This window comes from Pinus tabuliformis, chromosome J (genome assembly GCF_031772625.1).
Source record: "Pinus tabuliformis cultivar Carrire ecotype Pingquan chromosome J, CPIR1, whole genome shotgun sequence".
NCBI classification, from domain to species: Eukaryota; Viridiplantae; Streptophyta; class Pinopsida; order Pinales; family Pinaceae; genus Pinus; species Pinus tabuliformis.
In genome coordinates this window covers 420,597,925-420,623,563 of record NC_142295.1, presented here as the reverse complement: position 1 = coordinate 420,623,563, position 25,639 = coordinate 420,597,925, and the positions used below count along the sequence as shown (strand labels likewise).

The following is a 25,639-nucleotide window of genomic DNA, read 5'->3' as shown; positions in this document are numbered from 1 at the left end:
CAAGTTGTATATTGATAATAATAATAGCAAACATTTACTTTTGATTATGGGTTAATTGTGGGAATAGTAAAATAAATATGTTTATTTAATTAATTTGTCAAAAAATAATGAAAAAAATATTTATTGATAATAATAATAGCAAACATTTACTTTAGATTATGAGTTAATTGTGGGAATAGTAAAATAAATATGTTTGTGAGTGATTAATGAAATTTAAAAAAAAAAAGAGTTTGTTTTATTAGTTAACAACAAATAAAAAATATTACACCCTATTCAAAATAAAACACATAATTATTTATGTACATATGTATATGATATAAAAATCTATTTTAAAACCAAATCGATATAAATCCATCTTAAACTTAAATCCATTAAATATAAAAAATCAAAAATTTTAAAATGTAATTTTTTATCATTTAACATTAAAAAATAAATACATAAATTAAAATTACACTTTTAAAAATTTTATTCCACTTAATACTTAATAAATCCAAACTTAACTTAAAATATTAAAATTTTTACGCGAAATAAAATTCTAAAATATACCCACATCTTTTACAAAATACCCTACACTAAAAGACTTGAACATAAACTATTACAAAAGCAAAAAAAAAATATTATAAAGGAAATTAAGATGTTCCTAATTGAAGCTTTTCTAACCTCCTAGGTACATAAATCTGTTAAAAAAGAGAAAAACTTAACCATTAATATTATTCTATTAAAACACAAAAACAAATAAAAATAAATATATTTTTATGAAAAAAGTTTTGTAATCCAATAAATAAATACTTAATATGGAAGAAAATACATTTTCCAAGTATAAAATATAAAAGTATTATTTTTTTAACACCTTTCTTTCTTTCTTTCTTACATAAAATATAAAAGTATTTTCTTTATTTGTTAGTTCTTTTTAGGAGAGTTTTCACTTTCACATTGAAATGTTACATTTATATTAAAGCAAATCTAAAATCATTAATGTAGAGCTTTAACCCTTATTTCTTTTCTTTTTCCAAATAATCCCTTTTCATGATTAAACATTATAATCATGTAACAATCACACCAGATTTGCCATAAAATTCATTTTAATGATAAACAAGGTCAATGTTATAACTCATAAAATTCATTCATTCCAGCTGTATTAAGTAATGGAAGGAACATGATGACAAGAAGAAAATCTATAATGTTAATATTTATGTTCGAAATAATTTAAATAAAAAATTATTTTACTACATTTTAATTTAACAGGTTTGTTAATGAATAATTTTGTTTAACATAATTTTTTATTTAACTATTTAAAAAATACAATTTTTTTGTTTTTTTATTCAATTAATAAATTAAATTATTAAAATTTTTATAATAGTATAAGAATTTAGTTTAGAAATAATCATATCAGGGAGAATTTTGTCGATGCATTTCAAAACAATCAGTGTGGTTCATCGTTAGCACAAGGTGAAAAATCAGATCAAGGCAATGGGTTAAATAGATAGACAAATCTAGTTGGTTCAACAAGGTGAAGAATCAGATCAAGGCAGTGGGTTAAATAGATAGACAGATCTAGTTGGTTCATCGTCAAGACACGATGAAGAATGAAAGGAGGTTAAATAGATAGACAGAGCCTTCCAACGGCTAAAAAATAACTACTTTTCACTGCGTTGAAGAAAAAGATAGAATAAATTTAAACAAATCCTAAGTACTTTTTTTAGTCAACAATAAATAAATATTAATATTTAAATTTAATTTTAACTATATTAAAAAAATACATATTATAACTATAATTTAATTAACAAAATAATTTAATTAACAAAATATATAAGTGGATTAATTAAAACCCTACACACTTAAATAAGCATTTGACTTGATTAAAATAGGAGAAATAATAACATTATATATATATATATATATATATATATAAAGATTTTTAAAAGCTTGAGTTTAAATTGTTTAATTAACATAATTCCAGTGCTCAAATTTTTTTGGAATTTTCGTAGTCTTAAATCTATTTATACATTCAAAAATGTATTTTAAACCATAAAAAATCTTGAAATTGTATTACCTTATTTTACTGAATTGAAGTGAAAAATATTATTTCATTTACTAATTTTTTTTATTTTTTTTTAATAATTATAAAAAAAAAATAGTAAGAAAAATCTCTATCATACACCACAAACTTAATAGCCTAATCGGCTAATATCTACAGAACAAATGGAAGCTGAAACTGATAGTAGAATGAAATACCATGACTTTGAAGCTATGAAAGAGAAATCCAGGAAAGATCTAGTCTGCTGTTTCATACCCTTAATTCTCAAGTCAGTTCTCATCGGCCATCACCTATGCCATTGTCAATCTTTGATAAAGTTTCAGTCTCTGCTGAAGACACTGTACTTGTCAAGCTCTGCCTTAAAATTGTTGAACGCTGTTTGTCTCTGTGCAATAGTGTTGTTGCCGCAGTGGGAGTACTATCAGTGCTCGCAGCTCCTTCAATGTCATTGTTATATTGCATATCTTTAATGTAACCAGGGCGAGAAGCAGCAGGAATAACCTCTATATCGCCAGTCAGCATTGCTACCACTCGCGACATCGATGGACGCATTGTAGGCACAGCTTGGGTGCAAAGAAGGGCTACTTCAATCACTCTGAGGACTTCTTCTTTTGAGCATGTTGATTCTAAGTCAGGATCCATCAATTCTAGTGGTCGGCCTTGCTCACGGAGATTCCAGGTCTATAATGCCATGCAATGAAAAGTATGAAAAGTATGTAGTGAGTAATGGCTATAATAAATAACATAGATGTCATGTTAGAAGTTGAGAGTGTACTCACCCATTCCAGAAGATAAACCATATTTTGTGGCAAGCTTGTGTCTGTGTTCCTCCTACCACACACAATTTCCAAAGCAAGTACCCCAAAGCTGAACACATCTGCCTTTTGCCTTTTCTGTAAGATGACCCCTCATAGCATACTCCGGAGATAGATATCCACTTCAAACAGAAATATGTAAGAAGTGAGATTAGCTTATTTAATAGTTGCATACGCTGAAGTACAGATAGATTCAGAGAATATTCAAGTAGAGTTTTGTTCTTTTCACATAGAAAGGCATGACTTTCTGAGTACAGTTTTGGACCATTGTGAAAGAACCTAAGATCCTATAGAGAAAAAAATATAAGTTCAAGCCAACACCACAGCAAAACGCAGATGACACACGTTGATCTTATGATCCATAGAGAACATTTATTGTTTACATATTAGCATATTGTCTACAAAGGTAGTTCATTAATTCAGAAGATATTGTTATATAAGCTTGACTTGGTGAAAGAGTTAAGGTTGTTAGGTTAACAGTTGTGGTTCAGGGCACTTGGTATAATGGTATTGGTGGCTCGTCGTATTATCCTGTGGTATTACCAGTGAAACATGAATCTTTGATCATTCACGATTAATCGCGAATCACACTTTGCTCTTCCTTCAAACAATCCGATTCAACTCTGGGCGAGTCAAACTCGCGTTGACCGAGTTTGACTCGTGGTCAACACAAGTTTTGTTGTTTTTAGATGAATGAGTCACTGATCAAGAAAGAGCAGTTATACATTAACCAAGAAAAGGATATAACTGACTGGAAAACTGAATGCAAACACACAAGTAATAACAAAGGATTTACGTGGTAAAACCCTGACAGAGTGTCAAGGAAACATCCATGGGGCAAGGGAATGGAATCTCTATTCAATCAATAATTATTCTCCACAATAGTTCGGGCATTCATTTGGTTTTATATGTGCCTCCTCAGTTACATAACCAATGATTCGGTATAAAACTAGCTTGTTACATGTTACCCAAATTTACATAATTAGTTGTCAAACTTCCAACAAACTCCACCTTGACAACAATTTTCCTAATCCCTTGCCCATGCCCATTCATCATCTTTTCTGCAAGCCAAGAGAAGCTAAACACCATCGCAGCTTCTCTACTGTAACTGGCTTTGTGAATATGTCTGCACAATTCTCTCGCGTATGGACCTTTTGAAGAGCTACTTTTCCGCCATCGATCACGTCTCAGAAAATGATACCTTACATCAATGTGCTTGGTTCTGCTGTGATAAGCAAGATTTGTAGCCAAGTGAATAGCACTTTCACTGTCACAAAGTACATTCACTTTCTCCTGCGTCCTTCTAATCTCATCAAGCAGACCCTTTAACCAGATTGCTTCTTTACTGGCATCTGAAGCAGCTATATATTCTGCTTCGGTAGTGGACAATGCAACTGTTTCTTGAAGCTTTGCCATCCAACTAATTGCTCCACCTGCAAGAGTAAAGACATAACCTGTAGTAGATCTTCTTTTGTCCAAATCCCCTGTATAATCAGCATCTCCAGACACTGATCCTTCACTACCACTAAAGATGATGCAATGGTCACTTGTGCCTCTTAGATATCAAAGCACCCATTTCACTGCTCGCCAATGTTCTTCCCCTGGATTTGCCATGAACCTGCTGACAACTCCAACTGCATGTGAAATTTCAGGTCTTGTAGATACCATCACATACATTAAGTTGCCTACAGCATTTGCATATGATACATGAGACATATACTGCTTTTCTTCATCAGTTCTAGGACTCAAAACCGAAGAAAGCTTAAAATGGGAAGCTAGTGGAACATTAACAGGTTTCACATTGTTCATAGAGAACTTTTCAAGTACTTTCTCCACATACTTCTGCTGTGATAACCAAAGCTTACCATTTTTACTGTCTCTATGTATCTCCATGCCCAAGATATGTTTTGCTACTCCAAGATCCTTTATATCAAACGTCCTAGAGAGCTGAGCCTTTAACCTGTTGATCTCTTCCATGCTTTTGCTTGCAATAAGCATATCGTCAACATACAAAGCTAAGATAATGAATATGCCATTGAAACTTTTGAAGTATACACAATGATCATACTCACTTCTTATAAAGTTTTGGCTCACCATGAAGGAATCAAACTTCTTGTACCATTGTCTGGGAGATTGCCTCAGACCATACAATGATTTCCTGAGCTTGCAAACTAATCTTCTGTTGCGACCTTGTACAAAACCTTCTGGCTGTTCCATATATATCTCTTCATTCAAATCACCATGTAGAAAAGTTGTTTTAACATCTAACTGTTCTAACTCAAGATTAAGTAATGCAGTTAGTGCCAACACAGTACGAATAGAAACAAGTTTTACAACTGGAGAAAAAATCTCATGAAAGTCTATACCTTCAACCTGAGAATACCCTTTTGCTACCAGTCTCGCCTTATACCTTTTGATACTTCCATCAACTTTCTGTTTCAGTTTGAAGACCCACTTGCATCCAACAACACTTCTCCTTTCAGGAAGTTCTACAAAATCCCAGGGATTGTTCTTGGCTAAGGAATCCATTTCTTCTTTCATAGCCGTTTTCCATTTTTCGCTATCTGTATTATCTACTGCTCCCTGATAACAAGAAGGTTCCCCATCTTCAATAATCAAAGCAAAAGATGAAGCAGAATCTTCATACCTTTTGGGAGTTTTTATTTCCCTTGTAGACTTTCTTAGAGTGACTGGTTGTTAAACCGGTTCAGAAACTTGAACTGGTTCAGAAACTTCAACATGTTCCTTTGTATCTTCAACACCTTTTTCTCCAGAGGTCTCTCCTTCCTTTTGACTGTCACCGAAAGGTCTAGCCTCCAACTGAACTCGTTGATTTGGCAATACCTATTCCTGTTCAATTCTTTCAACATTTGATTTTACAAGAGAAGATTCATCAAATGTTACATCTCTACTAATGACTATCTTCCGCAATGTAGGATCCCACAACCTTTATCCTTTCACTGCATAGTCATACCCAACAAAGACATAAAATTTCGATTTTGGATCTAATTTTGAACGCTGATTTTTAGGAATAAGCATCACAGCCAAATATCCTTAAATGTGAATAATCACAAGACTGACCTGTCCAAACCTCTTCAGGAATTTTACAATTAATTGCTACTGGAGGTGATCTATTAACTAAATAACAAGCAGTAGATACTACTTCTGCCCACAACTCCTTTTGCAAGTTAGCATTGCTGATCATGCTTCTGGCTCTTTCCATAAGAGTCTGATTCATATGTTCAGCAACACCATTTTGCTGAGTATAAACAACAGTTTTGTGTCTAATTATTCCTTCATCCTTACAATATTGTTCAAATTCTATTGAAGTGAATTCACCACCATTGTCAATTCTTAAACATTTAATTGATTTGCTTGTTCTTTTCTCCGCCATTGCTTTAAATTGTTTAAAGATATTGAATACATCAGCTTTCTTTTTTAGCAAAAAGACCCAAACTTTACAGGAGAAATCATCAATAAATGTTAAAAAATATAGAGCACCTCCATATGATACAACAAGAGATGGTCCCCACAGATCAGAATGAATATAGTCTAAAATATCTTTACTATTATGATTTCCAATTTTAAATCTCTGTTTACACTGTTTTCCATACACAAAATGTTTACAGAAATCTAACTTCAAAGATTTCAGATCGGGAAGAGATTTACGTTTCATTAGTATCTGAAGACCTTTCTCGCTCATGTGACCCAATCGCTGATGCCATAGACGAGTACCTGTTTCTTCCTTTTCTGACGCAACCGCTGCTTCACTGACCTGAGTACTTCCTTTTAATCTGTAAAGATTTCCGACCTTTTCTGCTTTCATTACAACTAGGGCACCTTTAAGGACTTTCAGCACGCCATTCTGACCTGTAAACTTATAACCATTCGAATCCAACACTCCCAAAGAAATCAATTTTTTCTTCAAATTAGGTACATGCTTAACACTAGTTAATGTTCTAACTGTGTTATCATACATCTTAATCTTGATATTTCCCATTCCAACAGTGTGACATGATACATTATTACCCATAAACACAGAACTACCATTTACATTTTCATACGAAGTAAACCAATTTCTGTGTGGACACATGTGATGAGAAGCACCACATTCTAACAGCCAGCTTTCTAAACCCTGAGAGACATTACATTCAGGTGAAGTTTCATCTATCGTACATAATTCTTCAGCAGATAAAACTTCGTCTATCATACCTAAATCGCCCTAATTACCTTCCTTCTTCGGGTTATCAGATGCTTTTCGTTTCCAACAGTCTTTCTTCAGGTGTCCAATTTTATTGCAGTGCCAACATTTTGCCTTACACTTCTTTCCCTTCGATTTAGATCTGGAAGACCCCCTTGTCTTTTCTCCTCTTTCCTTTGACCATCCTCTAGCTATCATGGCTTCTGATGCCGTTGTTTCAGTACTGGATTTCCTTCGTACTTCTTCAGACAAGAGAGCTCCCACGACTGATTCAAACTTCAAAAAATCAGCAGTGCTCAAGTTGATTGAAGTTACGAAGTGATCCCATGATTCGAGCAGAGAACACAACAAGGTTAGGGCTTTATCTTCTTCCTGAATTTTTACTTCCATATCTGTTAATTGGCATATAAGTGTATTAAAAACATTCAAATGTTTTGCAACTTTTGAACCCTCTTTCATTCGAAAACTGTATAGTTGTCTTTTCAGATAAATTCTATTGGTTAACGACTTTGTCATATAGAGTTTTTCCAGTTTTTCCCATAAACTTGAAGCTGTACTCTCTTCAACAATGTTGAAGAGAACCTCATCCGCCAGGCATAACCTGATGGTACTGAGAGCTCAGGCATCCAAGTCCTCCCAGTCCAAATCAGTCATGGTTGCAGGTTTCTTAGTTGCCCCATCCAATGCCTTGTGCAACCCTTGTTGCACAAGCAGATCCCTAACTTTCAGTTTCCAAAGAGCAAAATTGCTCTTGCCGGTGAATTTCTCCACCTCGAATTTTGCATTCGACATCTTGGCCATTTTTTTCCTCCTAGGGTTTCAGTCTTTCAACTAGGGTTTATTTTTCTTGTTTCTCCAAGCAACCCTTCAACATAAATTTTTTTTCCTTCAAATTAACGAAAAACCTTTGTTTTTCTTTCCTTCAATTTAATGAAAAGAAAAAAAAAACCCATTTTTTCCTTTCCTTCAATTTAAATGAAAAAGAAACCTTTGTTTTTTCTTCAATTTACACACATCCACCTCTTTCTTTTTTTAACAACTTTCTGGGAAAAAAAATTTGAAACAAAATCTCTCAAATTTAACAAAAAATACCCGGATCCATATCTGTTGATCAGGCTCTGGCAACACTTCTGGCAACAACTGTGGCAACAAACACGCTGAGGGTTTGACAGCGACTCCACGGTTTCTTCCTCACAGACAGATGGCTCTGAACGCAGAGATTTCGGTCTTCACGCAGAGGGCAGTGGCTCTGGTTGTTGCAGGTAGAGAGACGCGCTCTGGTCTTTGCAACTGATCAAGGCAGGTAGAGAGACGCTTCCTCCTCACACAGAGAATCACGCAGCCTCTTCACGCTCCTCACGCCACACAACAACGTCCTTTCTGCTCCAGCACACAGCACCTCGAGCCTTCACGCCACGTAGCAGCGAGTCGCAGTACACGCAGGGTGCAGCGACAGTGGTCTGGCAGCGTCTCTTGCACGCAGAGGCAGAGGTATTCAACGCAGGACCAACACCACACATTGACAGCTCTGGCACACAGAGGCAGAGGTATTCTCTAGCACGCAGTACGTGCCTTCCTCCTCGACAGATGTTGCCAACTTTCCTTCAACTGTTCCCTCAACAGGCATTGGGCAATACGACTCTGCCCTCCTTTTCTCTTACACGCAACAATGGCCACCCTCAGCCACGCTTCACGCACACGCAGAAGGCTTCCTCAACAGCGATGCTCAAGCAATGAGTTCTCTCCCTCAGGCACAGGCAGATTGCTCTGATAGGCTCACGCACAGGGAGATTGCTCTGATACCATTTGTTGTTTTTAGATGAATGAGTTACTGATCAAGAAAGAGCAGTTATACATTAACCAAGAAAAGGATACAATTGACTGAAAAACTGAATGAAAACACACAAGTAATAACACAGGATTTACGTGGTAAAACCCTGACAGAGTGTCAAGGAAACATCCACGGGACAAGGGATTGGAATCTCTATTCAATCAATAATGATTCTCCACAATAGTTCGGGCATTCATTTGGTTTTATATGTGCCTCCTCAGTTACATAACCGATGATTCGGCATAAAACTAACTTGTTACATTTTACCCAAATTTACATAATTAGTTGTCAAACTTCCAACAAGTTTGAATTGCAACTCACCAATTAATTGTGATTTAGGCGACTGAGGCGATTTTTAGCTCTCAACTCGGTGAGCACGGGTTTTAACTTTTAGGGTTCCCACATTTTTCCTTGCATGGTTTAGTTATGTTAAAAATTAAACGTCAATCCGCAACTCACTTCTTACTGCTCATGCCTACAACTCATACACTGAAAAGGTAATAGAGGCATGGTTTCAGTTTCAGTTTACTTTGCATAATAGAGTCGTAGTGTAATAGAGGCGTAGTGTGGAGTGTGCTCCAGTGTTAGCTTCAGTGTGTGCTTTGTTAGAGATTTCAGTACCAAACCATTATCGTGTCATTTCAGCAGTGATCAAGAGATTTCAGTTACTGTTTTTTCATTGACTAGTATGCAGTATTTTATAAATTTTTTGAAGCAGATGCTTCTGGTTCTATGTAGTCAATGGTTAGGAGTCAAGACTCAGTACTTTGGATCATGTTTGGACTCATAACATATATGAGATACTTATTCATTCATGATATTTTGGACATCTATTGATATTATGCATGTTTGGACATGGCTTTATTGATTATCAATGAAAAATATTTTTTTTAATTCAATATATGTGTATATCATTATTTATTGAATTCACCGATTTTTTCCGGATCCGATTAAAACTCTTCACTCTTTTGTCTTGCCAATTATTGCCAATTCCGAATCTGGTAACATTGGGTATTACATGTGATGAAGTCTTTAAAAGGCTCGAGGATTCTCCATTGAAATGTGTCAGAGTTAAGAGGAAAGCTCCAGTGCTATTCATGTGATGTGGAAGGCTCCAATGGTATTACATGTGATGAAGTTTTTAAAAGGCTTGGGAATTCTCCTTTGTATTGTGCCGGAGGTGAGCAGAAGGCTCACTTGGCTGGGCTACAGTGTTGGCTGGCTTGGCTAAGTTTAAGTCAAGAATAATAATAGATTTATTAATGATTGGTTTTTTCCCTTTTTGGGGTTTTCCAGAGTAAATCATGATTTATTGGCATTGTTACTATATGTATGATTGTTATGATTATTTGTGGTATTATTTTTAATTCTAACAGATATCAAAAAGGTAATCAGAAAATTATGTTTTCGGACGGTTAATGACACATATAGTTTTTCATATTGATCAGAAAGAAAAATTTAGACTTTTAGGTCATCTTACACTGTGCCAGCAACTCTGGTGCTGATGTGAGTTTTCTTCTCATCATATAACTTAGCCAAGCCAAAATCTGATATCTTAGGATTCAGAGAGTCATCCAGGAGAATATTACTGGCTTTGATATCTCGATGAATTATCCGAGAACTGGACTCCTCGTGCAGGTAAGCGAGTCCACGTGCTATGCCAATACAGATATTGTATCGAGTAGGCCAATCCAGTTGGAGATGAAATTTCTCACTCCCTGCAACATGCATGAATCATGATACCAGTCAAACTTTTTCGTTGCTACATGGTGAATGAGTGGAAATTTAAATTTTCAATTCAGAATGACTGATACAGTTTATATATAAAATTACCGAATAAAGCTTTTTCAAGACTGTTGTTTTCCAAGTATTCATAGACCAGGAGCCGATGATCTGCTTCTAGACAACATCCATGCAACTCTACAAGGTTCTTATGTCGCACTGTAGATATTACAGCTACTTCAGTTATGAACTCTCGTTTTCCTTGTCTAGATTCAGAAGACAGTTGCTTCACTGCCACTATTTTACCATCTGAAAGTGTGCCCTATGAAATGCCATAATTTAGGGTAACAGCAATTAGACAAAATTAAAATAAAACACACAAATTAGAAAGATAGAGTAGCCCTGGCTGCATTTCAATTGCGGACACAGAGTTTCATTAAAAATGAGTGCAAAAAATGGAAAGAGAACTAACATACCTTGTAAACTGCACCATATCCTCCCTCGCCTAACTTATTCTCATTATCAAAATCTCCTGTTGCATTTTTCATATCCGCATAGCTGAAAATTTTCAGTTTCGAACTGATGATGTTTATTGCTGACAGGAAAAAGTAGTCATCATTAGGATCAAAGCACTAAACTCGCATAGCTCCATTTTAGTCTTCAAAATATTTAAGTATTAAGATGATAAAAAAAAAACCTTTAGAAATGCAAGTTTGTATACAATTTAATAAATAGTGAGGTTTATAAAAATAATTTTATATTATTTATTTATAATTATTATTTAAATAAGTTAGACTATACATCTTTCTTAAGGGTAAAGAAGATGAGTAATATTTTTTTAAGTTATAATAATTAGAAAAATAACAAACAACTCCTTTCCCCATTTTGTTTTATTACCATTACACAAATTAATATAGACATTTTACATGGTTATCATTATCCATGGAGTGGCAATGTAGATTAATGAGTTTGGGTGTATTTTAGATTTTTCTAGAATTCAAATTTTATGGGTGGGGTTATGGGTGAGGATGGAAGCCACTTTGGTGAATGAAATTATGCTTTATGCGAAGGGCCATTAGATTCAACTGAACTTCACACAATCTTGGACGATAACATCTCACTAATAGCCAAATTGTTCTTCCATCCATCATTGAAGCTGAGGTACCTCTTCCATCCAACATTGGGATGGGCCTCAGCCTGAGCTCAACCTAGTTGTGGAAAACACTCTAAACAAAGTATTATCACGGGACATCAGACTTGATTGGTAAGTGCCCTCGGCAGGTAGGAAAAACATTTGTAATCATGAACAGAAGCCATAGGTGGAAAGAGAAGGGATGCTATTTATGGTGATGTCCTCTCCCATGCAACACGATCAAGATAGCTCTACTCATTTGTGAAGGTGACAAAGCTTTGCAATGGAACATGGAGAGGTTACAAAGGCTCGATGCAGTTTTAGGAGGGTTCACCCAGTTCTCTTTTCGATGAATGTCTTAGCTGGTAGGTGGGCATCGGACTCTGCAGTTATTGCTGGGCAGTGCAATAGACTTTTCTAGCGGGTTTCCTAGTGCATTGCTAGTGGGTTTCACCTAGGAACATGGAGAGGTTGCAAAGGCTCGATGCAGTTTTAGGAGGGTTCAGCCAGTTTGCTCTTCGATGAATGTCTTAGCTAGTAGGTGGGCATTGTCCTCCGCAGTTATCGCTGGGCAGTGCAATAGACTTTTCTAGTGTATTGCTAGTGGGTTACTATAACTGCAGACATGGCTGATTCCTCCTTCAATGGTCATCCTTGCAGGCACAGACTGGAGGAAAGCAAAGCAGAGGACATTCCCACAAAGAAAGAAATTGTCCCCTGTGAAGCACGCTATAGAAGTCTATCACATTCGATTCTCTGCAGAGGTTAGAGGGAAAGTGGCTGATTTAAATAAAGAAAGGGTCCAGGTAGAACATGGGAAAACTCGGAATGCCCTTGTTGACACAGAAATCTAGCTATGTCTTCCAGATCCGGTTATACTTATACCTAAGGAAGAGATTCCAAGAATTTGAAGTTCCTGCTGGCAGGTTAAGGGAATCGTGGAAGAGATTCCCAGTATTTCAAGCTCCTGTAACTGTACTGGAAGGAAGGGAATCGTGGCATATGCACTGGAAACAAACCCAAGACATTATACAGAGGGTATCCCAAATGGAAGCAAGATTTGATAAGAAATTCAAGCTGTTAGAACATCAATATGACCTTTTGATTACTGCTATCTATAGTTCTAAGGCTGGTAGTGATGAGGCAGAGGATGTTGAACTGGCCAGCAAGGAAGGTTGCAAAAGGAACCTGATGCAGCTACACAAGATAATAGTTTCATTGGCCTGAAAGACAAGCCTCTCCTAATCACCAAGCCACTCCAGTTCATTCAAGTTTAAACTCTACTATCATGCTAGCTATCTTGCTGTACTCTGCTCCATCATTTCGTTATGTTTATACTCTGGTTATAGGCTTAGCATGTCATAGGATAACTCTGAACAGTTATAATGCTTTCTCTTTTGGGCTCATGAACATTATCCCGGGCATACCCAAGATCATCACGGGTAAAATTTTTAATGAACATAGACCTGCTTTCCTGATTTCCCTCAGGATAGGTTACAGTGGGGATGGTTGTATCTTTTACTCTATACTACTATAGTATTAGAAATTAGAATAGTTCATCTAACTTATAAAAGAAAACACAGATGAAAAACAGATGCACACATGGAGATCTTCCCCACCCTGGCCTGTAGAGCACCTTGCTTCTCTGGGTGCAACTAAAAACTGCTACGAAAAACAATGGAGTATCCCTGCGAGGATCCTCAAAACTTTTCCCATTACCTTCTTCTTCCGTAAAATCTTTTTGTGCAAGCTTTTGAACTCTCTTCCTCCATAGGAAAATAACCAAACATATGCATATCAAAGCCACAGCTGTCCCAATTACGATTCCAATCACTGTTCCCGTCTGGATTTTCTTCTTCGAGTTGGGAGATGAAGTGTCAATTACGGTGGGAATAAAATCTACACACATTTGTAAATATGTTTTAGCGCAGTGAGCTGAAGCTGACAATGTCTTTCCAATTTCATAATAGAAAAAAATATTTATGACAGTAATTATAGGAAACATTTTAATACAATCATCAATAGGGTCCCACACTATTGTCATCCAAGGTAGAAAGCTGTTCTGTCCATAATGTTTTAATTCAATGAAACAATTAAAAACACAATCTTTTATCTTTACCAGGCGTAGCACTTATAGCTGATACTAATGGTCCATAGGTTGATTGGATAGGAATACAGCAAGTTCCCTTTCCAGTCCAGAAAAAATGAATTTCAAGGAAGTTTGCTGTTACATTCGTCTTGAAAGATTTAACAACAGCTATATTTGAGCCTCCTGCCTCCTTTCTGATGTCAAAATCTGTTAATACTTTTGTCCCCTACAAAACAGTACATAATTTATAACATTTAGTTATTCTATATTACATCATTCTCCCCAAGAACAAACAAGGGATGCATATGCATACATTTTCATTTGGGAATAGTATATTTAATACATACACTATATCGTTTGCTTAAGGCAAATGATCAGATGGTGACAATTCTTCTGTTGCCCAAAAGACAAAATGCACAGAAGCATATTTAGAGAGTAGCAATAGCATTGTAAGATCAATTGTTTATCATACCTGGACATAAACATCAAAAATGCGTCTTCCAACACTCTTCCAGCTTGCTGTATCTACAAACAGTGTCTCTGCAAACTGTAGATTTACTGTATATGGTCCATTCTCAAGTTCTAAACCATAATATCGAAGTGAGCTGGGAGATATGCGTGCTGTCTGGTACAGTTCTGAATCTAGTGTATTTGTAAATTGAGATTGACTAGTTGCTATATAAGTTGGATTGCTGGAGTCTATAAAATATCCAGTATCACTGACTCCCCAATTTCTGTTATTACTGACATAAAATGAGGCAGCATTCAGTGTTTCATTCTCCTGCTGATAAACAGTTGCTGTAGAAGAACTCTTTTGTGGGCCTCCACAATTTATAGCGAAGCTAGAATCTAAAAATTGACAACTCAAAAGTGTGAGTTTTGTTGCTTTTTTAGCAATACTAAGATTTCCAGTAATATGTCAAGAAAGTTGTTCTGTGAGCTAAGGTAAATGCATATGCTGAAATATAGATTTGATTACTTTAGAGAGTGCAATTAACCCATTTTTAGCTGTGCACACACATTTAATATTCAAATGTATGCATTGTGGTTCACTCAAGTATGAAAAGATAGGAAAAACCAATGTACCTAAAGATCAATTGATATTTGGTGATGCATAACATGTGAGATAAGTAAAGAAAAGTGAAAAATTGAAACAAGATGCAAATTGCTATATTCAGAAGCAGGCATAGGAAAACATATTAAGAAACATGGAACACTAAACTGCAAAAATATATGTTTTCTAATTAAACTTACCTTATCACCAAATTATAGGAAAGACTACCAATTATGTTGCAGTCTCTTTGGACAAGAACACAAATTGTGGGAATAAAGCTTGACTTCTTATGCTACACAAATAAATAAACGTATTACTTTATTCATATGCACCACTAGGGACATAGCTAATGTTTGGGAATTTGTTTGTAGTCTCTAACGTGGCATTGTTTCCTACAATATTGTTCACCAAATTAGTGTGTAAATGTCTCCAAAAAGAATTCATCATCACTGCAATGCATTGTGTATAGTTCACAGATTTTAGATGTCTTATGACTCATGAGAACTAATGTCCACCTATTGGTAACTCTAGAATTATATTGTAATTTATATTAACAACATTTAATATGGGCAAAGTGGTTTTATCTTGTTAAGGTGGTCTTGGTTTGATGGTAAAGTTTGGGTATTTTATACCTCCATCAAGGTTCAAATCCCCTAGCAACATATTTACTCCTCTTGGGTCATCTCTCACACATAAGCAAGCCATCTTGTCTATGTATGCAGGTCATTCCTTGCAGATGAGACATGTTATCACAGAATCTAGCACCTTAATGCAAAGCCTATCACAAGGGCATAGACAAGTGTAACATGAAAATGTTACCACTATCACCTATTTAATCGCTTCACTCGTTTTAGGATGAAATCCAACACAAGGGAAGCTTCTCTAGCAACTTCAAGGAATCCTATAACAAGATGGGATCAAGTCTACAACCTCCTATATTTGTTACTCAAACATACCACCACTAAATTAAGTATTCTGGATGAAACAAGGTGGTTTAATCAAAGTGATTTCCAGATATATGTGAGTGAAGTATCCCAGACAATTTGTGATATTTGTCAAGTGAAAATAGGCCAAGAGGGTGTCCCAAACTTTATAAATAAAAGAAAAAGCTATGACTGTATAAACTTGTGTGAAATATGACAATCTTCAGCAATATATAAAGTTATAACAGCAGACATGATTCGGCCCTTCATGGTTGGGGGAACAGCTAATGAGAGTCCACATCTTGAATGTATAGATACAATGGAGGGATGTTATGTATAAAATTATTGTATTAACTTATTTAACTTAATTTTTAAACCAAGGAGCACAATCAAAGATCATGCCCCCTCATGTAATGGCTCTTGGGCTACTTGTATTCAAATATTCTTATATATATAATTACTTGTCCTACAATGGATGTCTTTGTCTTCAAAGTATTCTAAAAATTATTGCCGTATGCGAACTTTGTTCATTACATTGGTATCAGAGCATTCCTCTAAGCATACGAATTTTGTTCATTACAATGGAACAATCACGGAGGCGTGAGTTACCCCTCTCAGCCGACTTTTTCCAACCCTCTAATGCGCCTTTTACTTCTTTTTGATAATGTTTTTTAATGGTGCATAGCTTAAGGATCAAAGCTTGCCCTTTATGATACAACATTCATTTTACCCCTTAAAATGACACAACTTCTCACTCGTCAGGGTTGAAATATGCAAGGGTTCCTTAAAATGAGATGGAACATCAAGTGCTTAGGAATCTGATGATGGCTAATGAGGGGTGTAGAGCTCATGCTAGGCTTTTGCCCACGCGCTAATTTTGTCCCAACCATCTTTTGCATTTTAATTTTCTTTTTCTTTTGTTGTGGCCATCTTATGCATTTTTTATTCTTTTAGCTGCATCAACCTCCAAGGTAAAGTTTTTTCTGCCCATCTCAAGGATGTAGATATGTGAGTGACAAATCCCAATGGACCAATGACAGTTAACCCAAAGAATGGAGGTGGTATCAAAGGAATGATGTCAAATGAAAGATGCCAAATATGGAATAGGGTGATACACGTGCTACTTCAATCTAAGTTTTCCATGTAGTTCCCTTAAAGGAGGTCCCACTGGGCTAGGGCTAAAGATTAACCCCCATAGTAAGGTGAGAGAACAAGTTTACAGTCAAGATCAGTCAATCATCTAGATCACCCTTTTATCTATGTTAAAATGCCCAAAACATTAAGTATAAGAACTCGATTGCAAAATGGTCAAGGTACCTATTAAGTGGTAGCCCACCTCCATCCAAGAGGAATGTCGGATGGTGAGAGGTGCATGACCGATGCAGATGGCAGAGAAAATCGACATCTCATCATGATAGGGCAAGTGTTTGGGGTTGTTGGCTGACTAGTTGTCCAAGATAGGAGAGAGCTTTCTCCTATAGGGTTACCTATTTTGGTTGGTAGCAGGGTTTAGCAAACATTGTGGGATGTGGAGTATATGGAGGTTCCTAGCAAGATCCTCAGGAAGAGTATACCACCAACTAGATTTTCCAGTTATATGGCCTTGATCAGCAACATCATTAAGACTGAGCCTTCTACCTTTGCAAAGGCAGTAGACCAACAAGTTTGGAGGGACACCATGGTGGAAGAGTATAGTACCTGTTACCCACTAAAATGGGTAACCCCATAGGAGAAAACATTTCTCCTACATTTGATGGCCAGCCAACCAACAACCCCTAACATTCACTTCTTAATATGATATGCCATATGCCTCTACCATCTGCATCAGTCATGCACCTCTCACCATCTGAGACTCCACTTAAATGAAGGTGGGTTGCTACTCAATAGGTACTTTGATCGTTTCGCAATTGGATGGTTATAACTGATGTTTTGGGCATTTAATGAATAAAGGGGTGATCTAGAAAATTAACCAATCTTGACTATAACTTTGTTTTCTCACCTTACGAGGGGGGTTAATCTTTAACCTTAGTCAAGGGGGACCTCCTTAAGGCCTTAGGCTTATAGGAGGGGCACTACTTGGAAAACTTAGATTGAAATAAAGTGTTCATTGTTGAGTTTTGTAGCTTGGAAAGTACTTCTAGCCTTGTGTCTTGACTAGAAGGACCTTGACTTGCCTCATTAGGAGTTTGCATGTGACATGCAGAGTGTGCAAGTGAGTTGCATGCATGCGAATGTGTTGTGTGTGACATGCATGTGATGTGCATGTAAATCAAGCTAAATTTATGACTTGTACTTGAATTAAAGTAAAGAAAGCTAAAGAGAGGATAATTAAGTAAAGTAAAGTTGTTTATCTTCAGTTAACTTGACGAGCTAATTTTGGTTGTCAATCTTAGCTTAAGAAACCTATTAATTGAGCCTAAGTGTTGAGGCTAAGACACACAACAACAATACAAGATTGAGAGAGACTTTTCAATGAGCGTGTGCTAGGTCCGAGGGAGTGTAGAGAGGCCAGTGCTCAGTTTTCTATTTTCTCAGTTGGGTGTAAGTTCCGTGATTAATTTATTAATGAAGAACTATTTATTGGGCAGAAATTTGTTTGTGTATGTGATTCAAATCGAGTAATGTGAATTTTTCCTTGAAATGCAACAACTGGAATTAATTCTTCTATTTGAATAATTTATGCAGTTTATTTTGTTACGGAAAATAACGAACTAATCACACTGCAATTTCTTCACAATAAAAATGTTGCGGAAAATAAAATGTTGGAACTGAGAAATATGCTAGTACACGCACATAAAAAATAACACAATTATTTTTGGACAATTGTCCCCGGAAAAACCTAATGTGGGAAAATCAGTGCAACAACTGAGGGTTTTATTATTATGCAACAGTGAATTTTTTAGTACAATAAAATGACGCCAAACTAGCATTTCTATCTAAGAGAAATACTGGCAAAAATATCTGAGGGAATTTACCCTCCTCAAGTAATCCTGGCTCAATCTTTCCTCAAAAATTGACTCTCGGAATGATCTACGTCCACCCCTGCATAGGCCCTGCGTAGTCCTTGTATGCTCAGCTCAGAACTCGCTCTGAATCAAACGTCCTGCCTATCTCAGCCCTAGAAGTGACTCGTTTGGCCTACTGGGAATTTTCCTGGCCACCAGCAATTAAATCGACCTCCTCTTCTGCTGAATCAAACTACCCTTCTTGAGGCTTTTGCACAGCCCCTGCACATTCTCCTGGAGAAATAACTCGGCCTCCTCTCCTAACTCTCCAGAACTGGAATCCTCCTCCAAAATCACTGTCTCTGCCCCTCTGCATCCCTTCTAGCTCAAACTCTCTTCCTCTGCTCAACCTTTGAAAATGGATAGCTCGCGCTGCTAAGGAACTCGCACTACTAGCTCTCACTCTGTGTTTCTCCATCTACCCATCGACCCCTTCTTATAATCTCCAGTTGAGACTTCAACGACCATGATTAAAACTTAATCGATAGTTGAGATCATCTCCAAGTCAATTTGTGTGAGTTTCTAGAGAATTCTCACCTTTCTCAATTAATTACTATTAATTAACCAATTTTCCTAAGTTATACTTGAAAAAAATTTAAATGATGGTCAATTAATTTAATTGAGCTATCTCTAGGTGGAATTTCCAGAAATGATTTCTGGGTTTTGGAGATCTCCCGTGTTTTAGCTTCTCCACAATGTTTGAGATTAGAACACCATCTGATGCTACAAAAACTAACACTCCCTCTTAGTGAGGAAGGTGTTCTCTAGTGCTGCACTACTACAACACCCTGTATCTGCATCATCCTCCATACACATTGTTGATGTCTGACAACTATCGCTGCCGGCAACTGTCCACCAACTATTGCGCTAACTATGATTCATCTGTTATCAACTGTAGTTGAACCATGTTGCATCTATGCTGGTGCTGACACTGCATTGGACATCCTGTACTGCTGCCAACTTTGCATCTACATTGCAACCCAACTAACACTCCCTCTCAATGTTTTTGCTGCTATTGCAACTGAGAAGTATCCAAAATACTGAATCGATCATGTCTCTGTACTGCAACTGTCTCCTGAGTCTCTGGCTGCTACTAGCCTCTACATTGTTCACTGAAAATCTGCGTTGTTGCTAACTCTGCATTGTGCCTCCTGCACTACTATCAACACTGCTCTATGCTCCTCAGCATCTTACTGCAACTAGTCTGCAACTATCACTCTAGAACTAACTGCACCAAATGACACTGATCCTCTTGCTATTGAATACTATGGGCCCTGTAGCAAGGGTAATGATCCATGTGAGGAGTAAACTACATTGTTGCTCCTCTATGGACCCTGCTCAACACTGCGCAACTCTGGAGTCTAGAAATCGATGTCTCCCCACCTCTCTCCTAGAGGTATGGTTGCATACAAAGTAAATTGTTCCTCTAGCTTAGAGGAAACTTGGTTTATCTCTGCGGATGCTGCCGCTTGATCCTGCTTTTCCTTCTTGTCCTTCTTCCTATGAGGACAATGAGTATTGTAGTGTCCAAAATCACCACACCTGAAGCACTTGATCTTAGATAGATCCTTCTTCTTTTTCTTCTCTCCCTGCGAGCCTTGTCCCTGAGTGGGACCTTTTTCTTTTACTTTTGATGCAAGGGCCACATTTTCTTCCTCCTTCACACCCTTCGATCCTCTGCTGCTACTGCCACTTAGGGAGCTCTTTACTAGAGCTCGCCTCATCTCCTCTTGTGTGATATCTACCCACATCTGGTCCCACCCAAGCAACTGATCTCATCCTAGAATGCGTTGGACGAAATTCCCCATTCCTCAGTGACACTGTTGAGGGCTAAACGCATAAGTTCTATAGGTGTAGGTGACTCTCCTATAACTGCAAGCTCATCTTAGATATCCTAAATTCTGGTGAGATAGGGGTTAATGCCTTCACCCTTTTGCATTCGAACATTCCTCAACATTTCCTTTAGGAACATCTTCCTCTGCTCAGAAAGATTCTGGTAGAGTGCTACGAGAGCATCCCACATTTCGTTGGTCGTATTCTTGGTCGCAATGTGAGAGACAATATGATCTTGAACTCTGTCGAGAATCAACCGCTTCGCCTTGGCCATCTCCTTATTGTAATTCATTAGTTGGTTTGCATTTGTAGGCACGGCTACAACTCATTCTACGAACGTCTTCAAACTATACTTGTCAAGCAGGAATGCCATCTTGGCCTTCCAGATACAAAAGTTCAATGCACCCTCTAATCTGTACTGATCTCGGAGTCCTGCTGAAGCCATCACTGCAAAAAATCCACTTGGGATGGAAATCTCCCTCTTTCACCTACTAGGCTACTAGCTCTGCTATTCGCACTCCTTTCTGGAGTGAGAAAATCTGCCTACTGCCACTGGAAATTTTGGAATTCTGAAACTAGAAACCCTCTGAGAGAAACTCCCTCTGTGTGTGCAATTTCTCTTCCACCTAGCATTGATTCTGCTATGATAGATTGTTGCAAAACCCTACTGTTCCCAGACAAGAAATCTTCTCTGCAAAAATACTGAGTTGCTCACCTACTGCCTGCTGGAATCACTTCTCGGACAAATCGACCCTTCCTGCATTCTGCAATTGGAAATTCGACCCCTGTCCAATAATTTGCACTGTCTGGCTAGGCACTGTGAAACCCTTGGGAAATTTGTGCTACTACTCCCTTTGGGCCGCAAAATTCTCCCTATTCGTCTTTGAGCTTCTTGTTCGTCAACTGTGCTCTGATACCATGTGAAATTTTCCTTGAAATGCAACAACTGGAATTAACCCTTCTAACTGAATAATTTATGCAGTTCATTGTTACTTGGGAGCGGGAGCGGGAGCGACCATTTTCAAAAGCTCCCGGTTTGGGAGCGAATCCGGGAGCGATTTTTTAAAAATATATATATATTTTTTATATTTTTTAATTTTTGATACATATATGTCAACAAAAACATGTAGAATGATGAAATAGACATAAAAAACATAAAAAAACATAAATTGATCATTGAACCATATCACATCAATCATCTAGAAATTATAATCGTCATCAACCATGTCCACAAGTTAGTAAAATACATATTACAACTGCAACATATTGAGTCTTATAAATCATGATTCATCAAATTCAATATTAAAGTTTCAACTTCAAGCTTTCAGAATTGAAAATTCAATAACATTTATCATCATTGATCACCAAAGTTGTACTTGTAAGCCAAGTTTAACCATTACAAGAAGTAATATCGAAGATATTTCTAAGTCCTAACTTCTAACTGTTAACATGATATGAAATGTTAAAAATTTATAAAATGAAACATGAATAATGAGATGAAATGAAACAACTTTAGTCTTTCACAAAGCATCATATTCATAATTCACAATCATTACCAATGAGTTATAATTGCCAAGGCCCAACTTCAAACTTCAAATTTTCATTGTCACAGTGATATAATGTTTACAAAAAATATCATAATGTCATAATGATATGAAAGAGTCAAGAGTCAAGAGTCAAGGACTCAAAACTCAACAGTTATGAAAACCAAAGTCTAATAGAAACTAAAAAAGACAAGTAAACTGTAAATCTACAAGTGGCCCTTGCCACGAGAGTCTCCAGGAGTATAAGTAGGTCGTGGTGGTCTTCTAGGAGTCTCCCGCACAGACCGACGACCAGAACTAGAGCCTCCACGCGAGGGTGTCGATGGAGGTGGCGACAACAATGGAACAAGACTCGGGCCCCGAGCACTGCTACTAGTATTGGATGGTGGAGGTGGAGGTGGCATGGCTGCTGCAGCTGCTTCATTTTCATCCCTTACAAGCTCCTCTTCTAGTTCTTCAATATGTACAATGCCATCCTCCAAATTGTCGTCCTCAGGGTGATTGTCCCAAATTTTATATGTGGGATCTTCATTAGCCCGATCACAGTAATGGCTCAACAACCTCAAGTTGTAGTGCACATAAACCAAGCTTTCTGCTCGGTTTTCGTTGAGTCTGTTTCTTTTCACATTATGTATATGACTGTAGGTGCTCCAACACCTCTCTGCAGAAGGAGAATTTACAACCTGTGAAAGAACTTTTTTTGCCAATTTTGGCAAAAGTCCGTGGCCGCCATATGTTTCCCACCATGTGAGAGTCTAAAATTTATCTCTGTCGTCCATTGCATGGAAGTTACCATACAAACCACTGCCACTGAGGTATTTGCCTATTTCAAGGCGCACAGCTGCACATTCCTCCCTGTCAGGTATCAATTTTTCTAATGCTTCCAAATATCCTCTAGTTACCTCTTGATCTAAGTGGGGTTTGGTCCTAACCCCACCCCCTGCTGCAGGTTTGCCCAACCAAGATGAAGAGTAGTATTTTGGCGTAAGGATATACGCCAAGCAATGTAGTGGAACATTAAGCTTATTCCACCGTTCACACACACAATCATGAATTAGTTTGTACAAGTTGGGATCTCTATTATGAACAATATCTTTTATTTGCCCCAACATGGTATCCATTTGCTCATACACCTCGCCAATCACTAGTTTGTCTGTATCTGCAAACCGAATCATGTGATAAATTGGCTTGGTGAAATCCAATACCTGCCTCACACTTGTCCAAAACTACCCATCAAGAGCGGCCTCCTCCACCATTTCAAAACCTCCCATGTCAGCTGCATTTGCTGCCCTTTCCTTTAATACCTGCCAATGTGGACTTGATACCATGCTAGCTAATGCCTCTCTTACCTTCACAAGGCGCCTGAAGGTGAGGTAATAGCTACCAAATCTTGTCTTCGCAATCTTCAACAACTCCAATCTCGAGTGATTGCGGAAAAGGCCATGGGTATTGCTATGATTTGTAATAAATTTTATCATTTGTTTGCCTTTCTTGTACAAATCACCAATCCATTTGTATTGTGCATTTTTGTTTTTGACAATATCATGCAACAAAAGGTTCAATGTGTGAACCAAACATCCAAACCAAAATATGTTCGGGTATTTATCCTCAATAATTGCTCCTGCTGCCTTACAATTAGGAGCATTATCAGTGATGACTTGGATGACATTGTATGGGCCAATACGCTCAATTGTTTCAAGTAATGCTTCTGCAATGTTGATAGCGGTCTTGAACTTGTCTGAGTAATCATGTGCAGCTAGAAAGATGGGACCACTAACAGACACAGCAAGAACACTTATCAATGGCTTGCCTTTTACATTTGTCCATCCATCAGATACAATGGACACCCCATAGTCAGTCCAAGAACTTGTCATTTTATTCAAAGAATGTGATATTTTTGCTTTTTCATGATCAAGGCCAACGGTTCTTGCCTTGTCATACCCAGGGCTCTTGTATCCTTTAGGGGCATCATTTATGGCAGAAACCATTTCGTGCCAATAAGGTGAGCGTAGAACATTGAATGGTATCCCACATGCATAGAGAAACCTGTAAACTTTTGAATCCACATCATTCCTACACCCCTCATCAAGGAAATCTGATATGGTTCTACGACGTAAAGATGATGACCCTGTGCCTCCATGTCCATATCCACTGCCTTGGGAGGATGCTGAAGGAGTTCTTTGTGAGCTTGGTTCAAAGAAACCCCTTGATCTTTTTGTTCTGTATTGGGCTTCCTCCTCTTCCTTTATGTATTTGGCTCTATCTGCTGTTGACACCGCTGCACAAGTTTTGATTCCTATTTGTTTCTCTCCATCCCATGGCCTTTTCCCGCAGAGGTGTCTTCTAGCACGGGTGTATGAACCTGTGTAATCAGTGTTGCAATGGGGGCAATGAAATTTAGTGGTTCCACCCCCTCTCCCTGTTTCAGCCCTTTGAACATATTTCCACAGTGGAGTTTGGTCTTGTTTAGTTTTTTGAGGGTCATGTTCACCCTCCTCCACCTCCTCCTCACTGGGGTTTTCACCCATTTGACTTCCTCCGGCATCTTCATCCACCTCTTCAGTTTCAGGCCCCCTCCATTTCCTACTCTCCACCACCATAATAACCATAAAAGGGACCAGGAAGAGGAAAATGCCAATAAATATCCCCAGGTCCATGGTGTTTGATGTTTGTAGGGTTTGAGTCTTGAATCTGCAGATTTATTTAGTTTATTGGGATTAATTCATTTAATTTATTAATTTAATTTAAATACATGATCTTTAAACTCAAACAGCTAAATTAAACTAACCAAATTAACTACCTAACCAGCTAAACTAACTAAATGATTAAGTTACTTACCTCTGCAGGCTTGCTCCTCGCTCCTTGGCACTTGCTCCTCGCTCCTCAGCTCTGGCTCCTTGCTCCTCAGCTCTTGCTCCTTGCTCCTTTGCTCTTGCTCCAGCTCTCAATCTCTTGCTCAATGAAGTTGAAATGAAATTTTTTTGGCCCATTGGGCTTATAAAATAAAAAAAAAATTCTAAATTTTTTTGAAATTTCGGGTCCGGCGGATTTTTTTTCCGCCGACCCGCTCCCGGCCCGGCTGAAATCGCTCCCGGAGCGATTTTTAATGCCCGGGAGCGATCAGGGAGCGATCGCTCCCGGGCATTAAAAATCGCTCCGGGAGCTCGGGAGCGATCGCTCCCTAAGTCGCTCCCTGACAGACCAGGGAGCGCAAATTTTTTTAAGGGAGCGCGCTCCCGAAAATCGCTCCCGTCCGGGAGCGATATTGGGAGCGCGCTCCCGAGCCGCTCCCGCTCGGAGTGCGGTTCGGGAGCGGGTTCGAGGGGGGGGGGGCACTCCCCCGCAACATAGATGCAGTTTATTTTGTTACGATAAAATAACAAATTAATCACACAACAATTTCTTCACAATAAAAACATTGTGCAAAATCAAATGTTGGAACTAAGAAATAT

The 25,639-nt window shown here is 37.7% G+C and overlaps 1 protein-coding gene across 1 annotated transcript in view; it reads right to left on the bottom strand.

Annotated features, from left to right (window-relative positions):
* Nucleotides 1-2,114: 2,114 nt before the first annotated feature.
* LOC149227619 (putative LRR receptor-like serine/threonine-protein kinase At1g56140) overlaps nucleotides 2,115-25,639 on the bottom strand; it is a 238,337-nt gene continuing 214,812 nt past the window's right edge. The window contains 9 exon segments of the mRNA XM_089380553.1: nucleotides 2,115-2,719; nucleotides 2,818-2,928; nucleotides 2,930-2,975; nucleotides 10,366-10,603; nucleotides 10,719-10,929; nucleotides 11,084-11,202; nucleotides 13,459-13,638; nucleotides 13,859-14,054; nucleotides 14,301-14,677. Of these exon segments, the coding sequence (XP_089236679.1) occupies nucleotides 2,315-2,719; nucleotides 2,818-2,928; nucleotides 2,930-2,975; nucleotides 10,366-10,603; nucleotides 10,719-10,929; nucleotides 11,084-11,202; nucleotides 13,459-13,638; nucleotides 13,859-14,054; nucleotides 14,301-14,677 (1,883 nt within the window). The 3' untranslated portion in view covers nucleotides 2,115-2,314.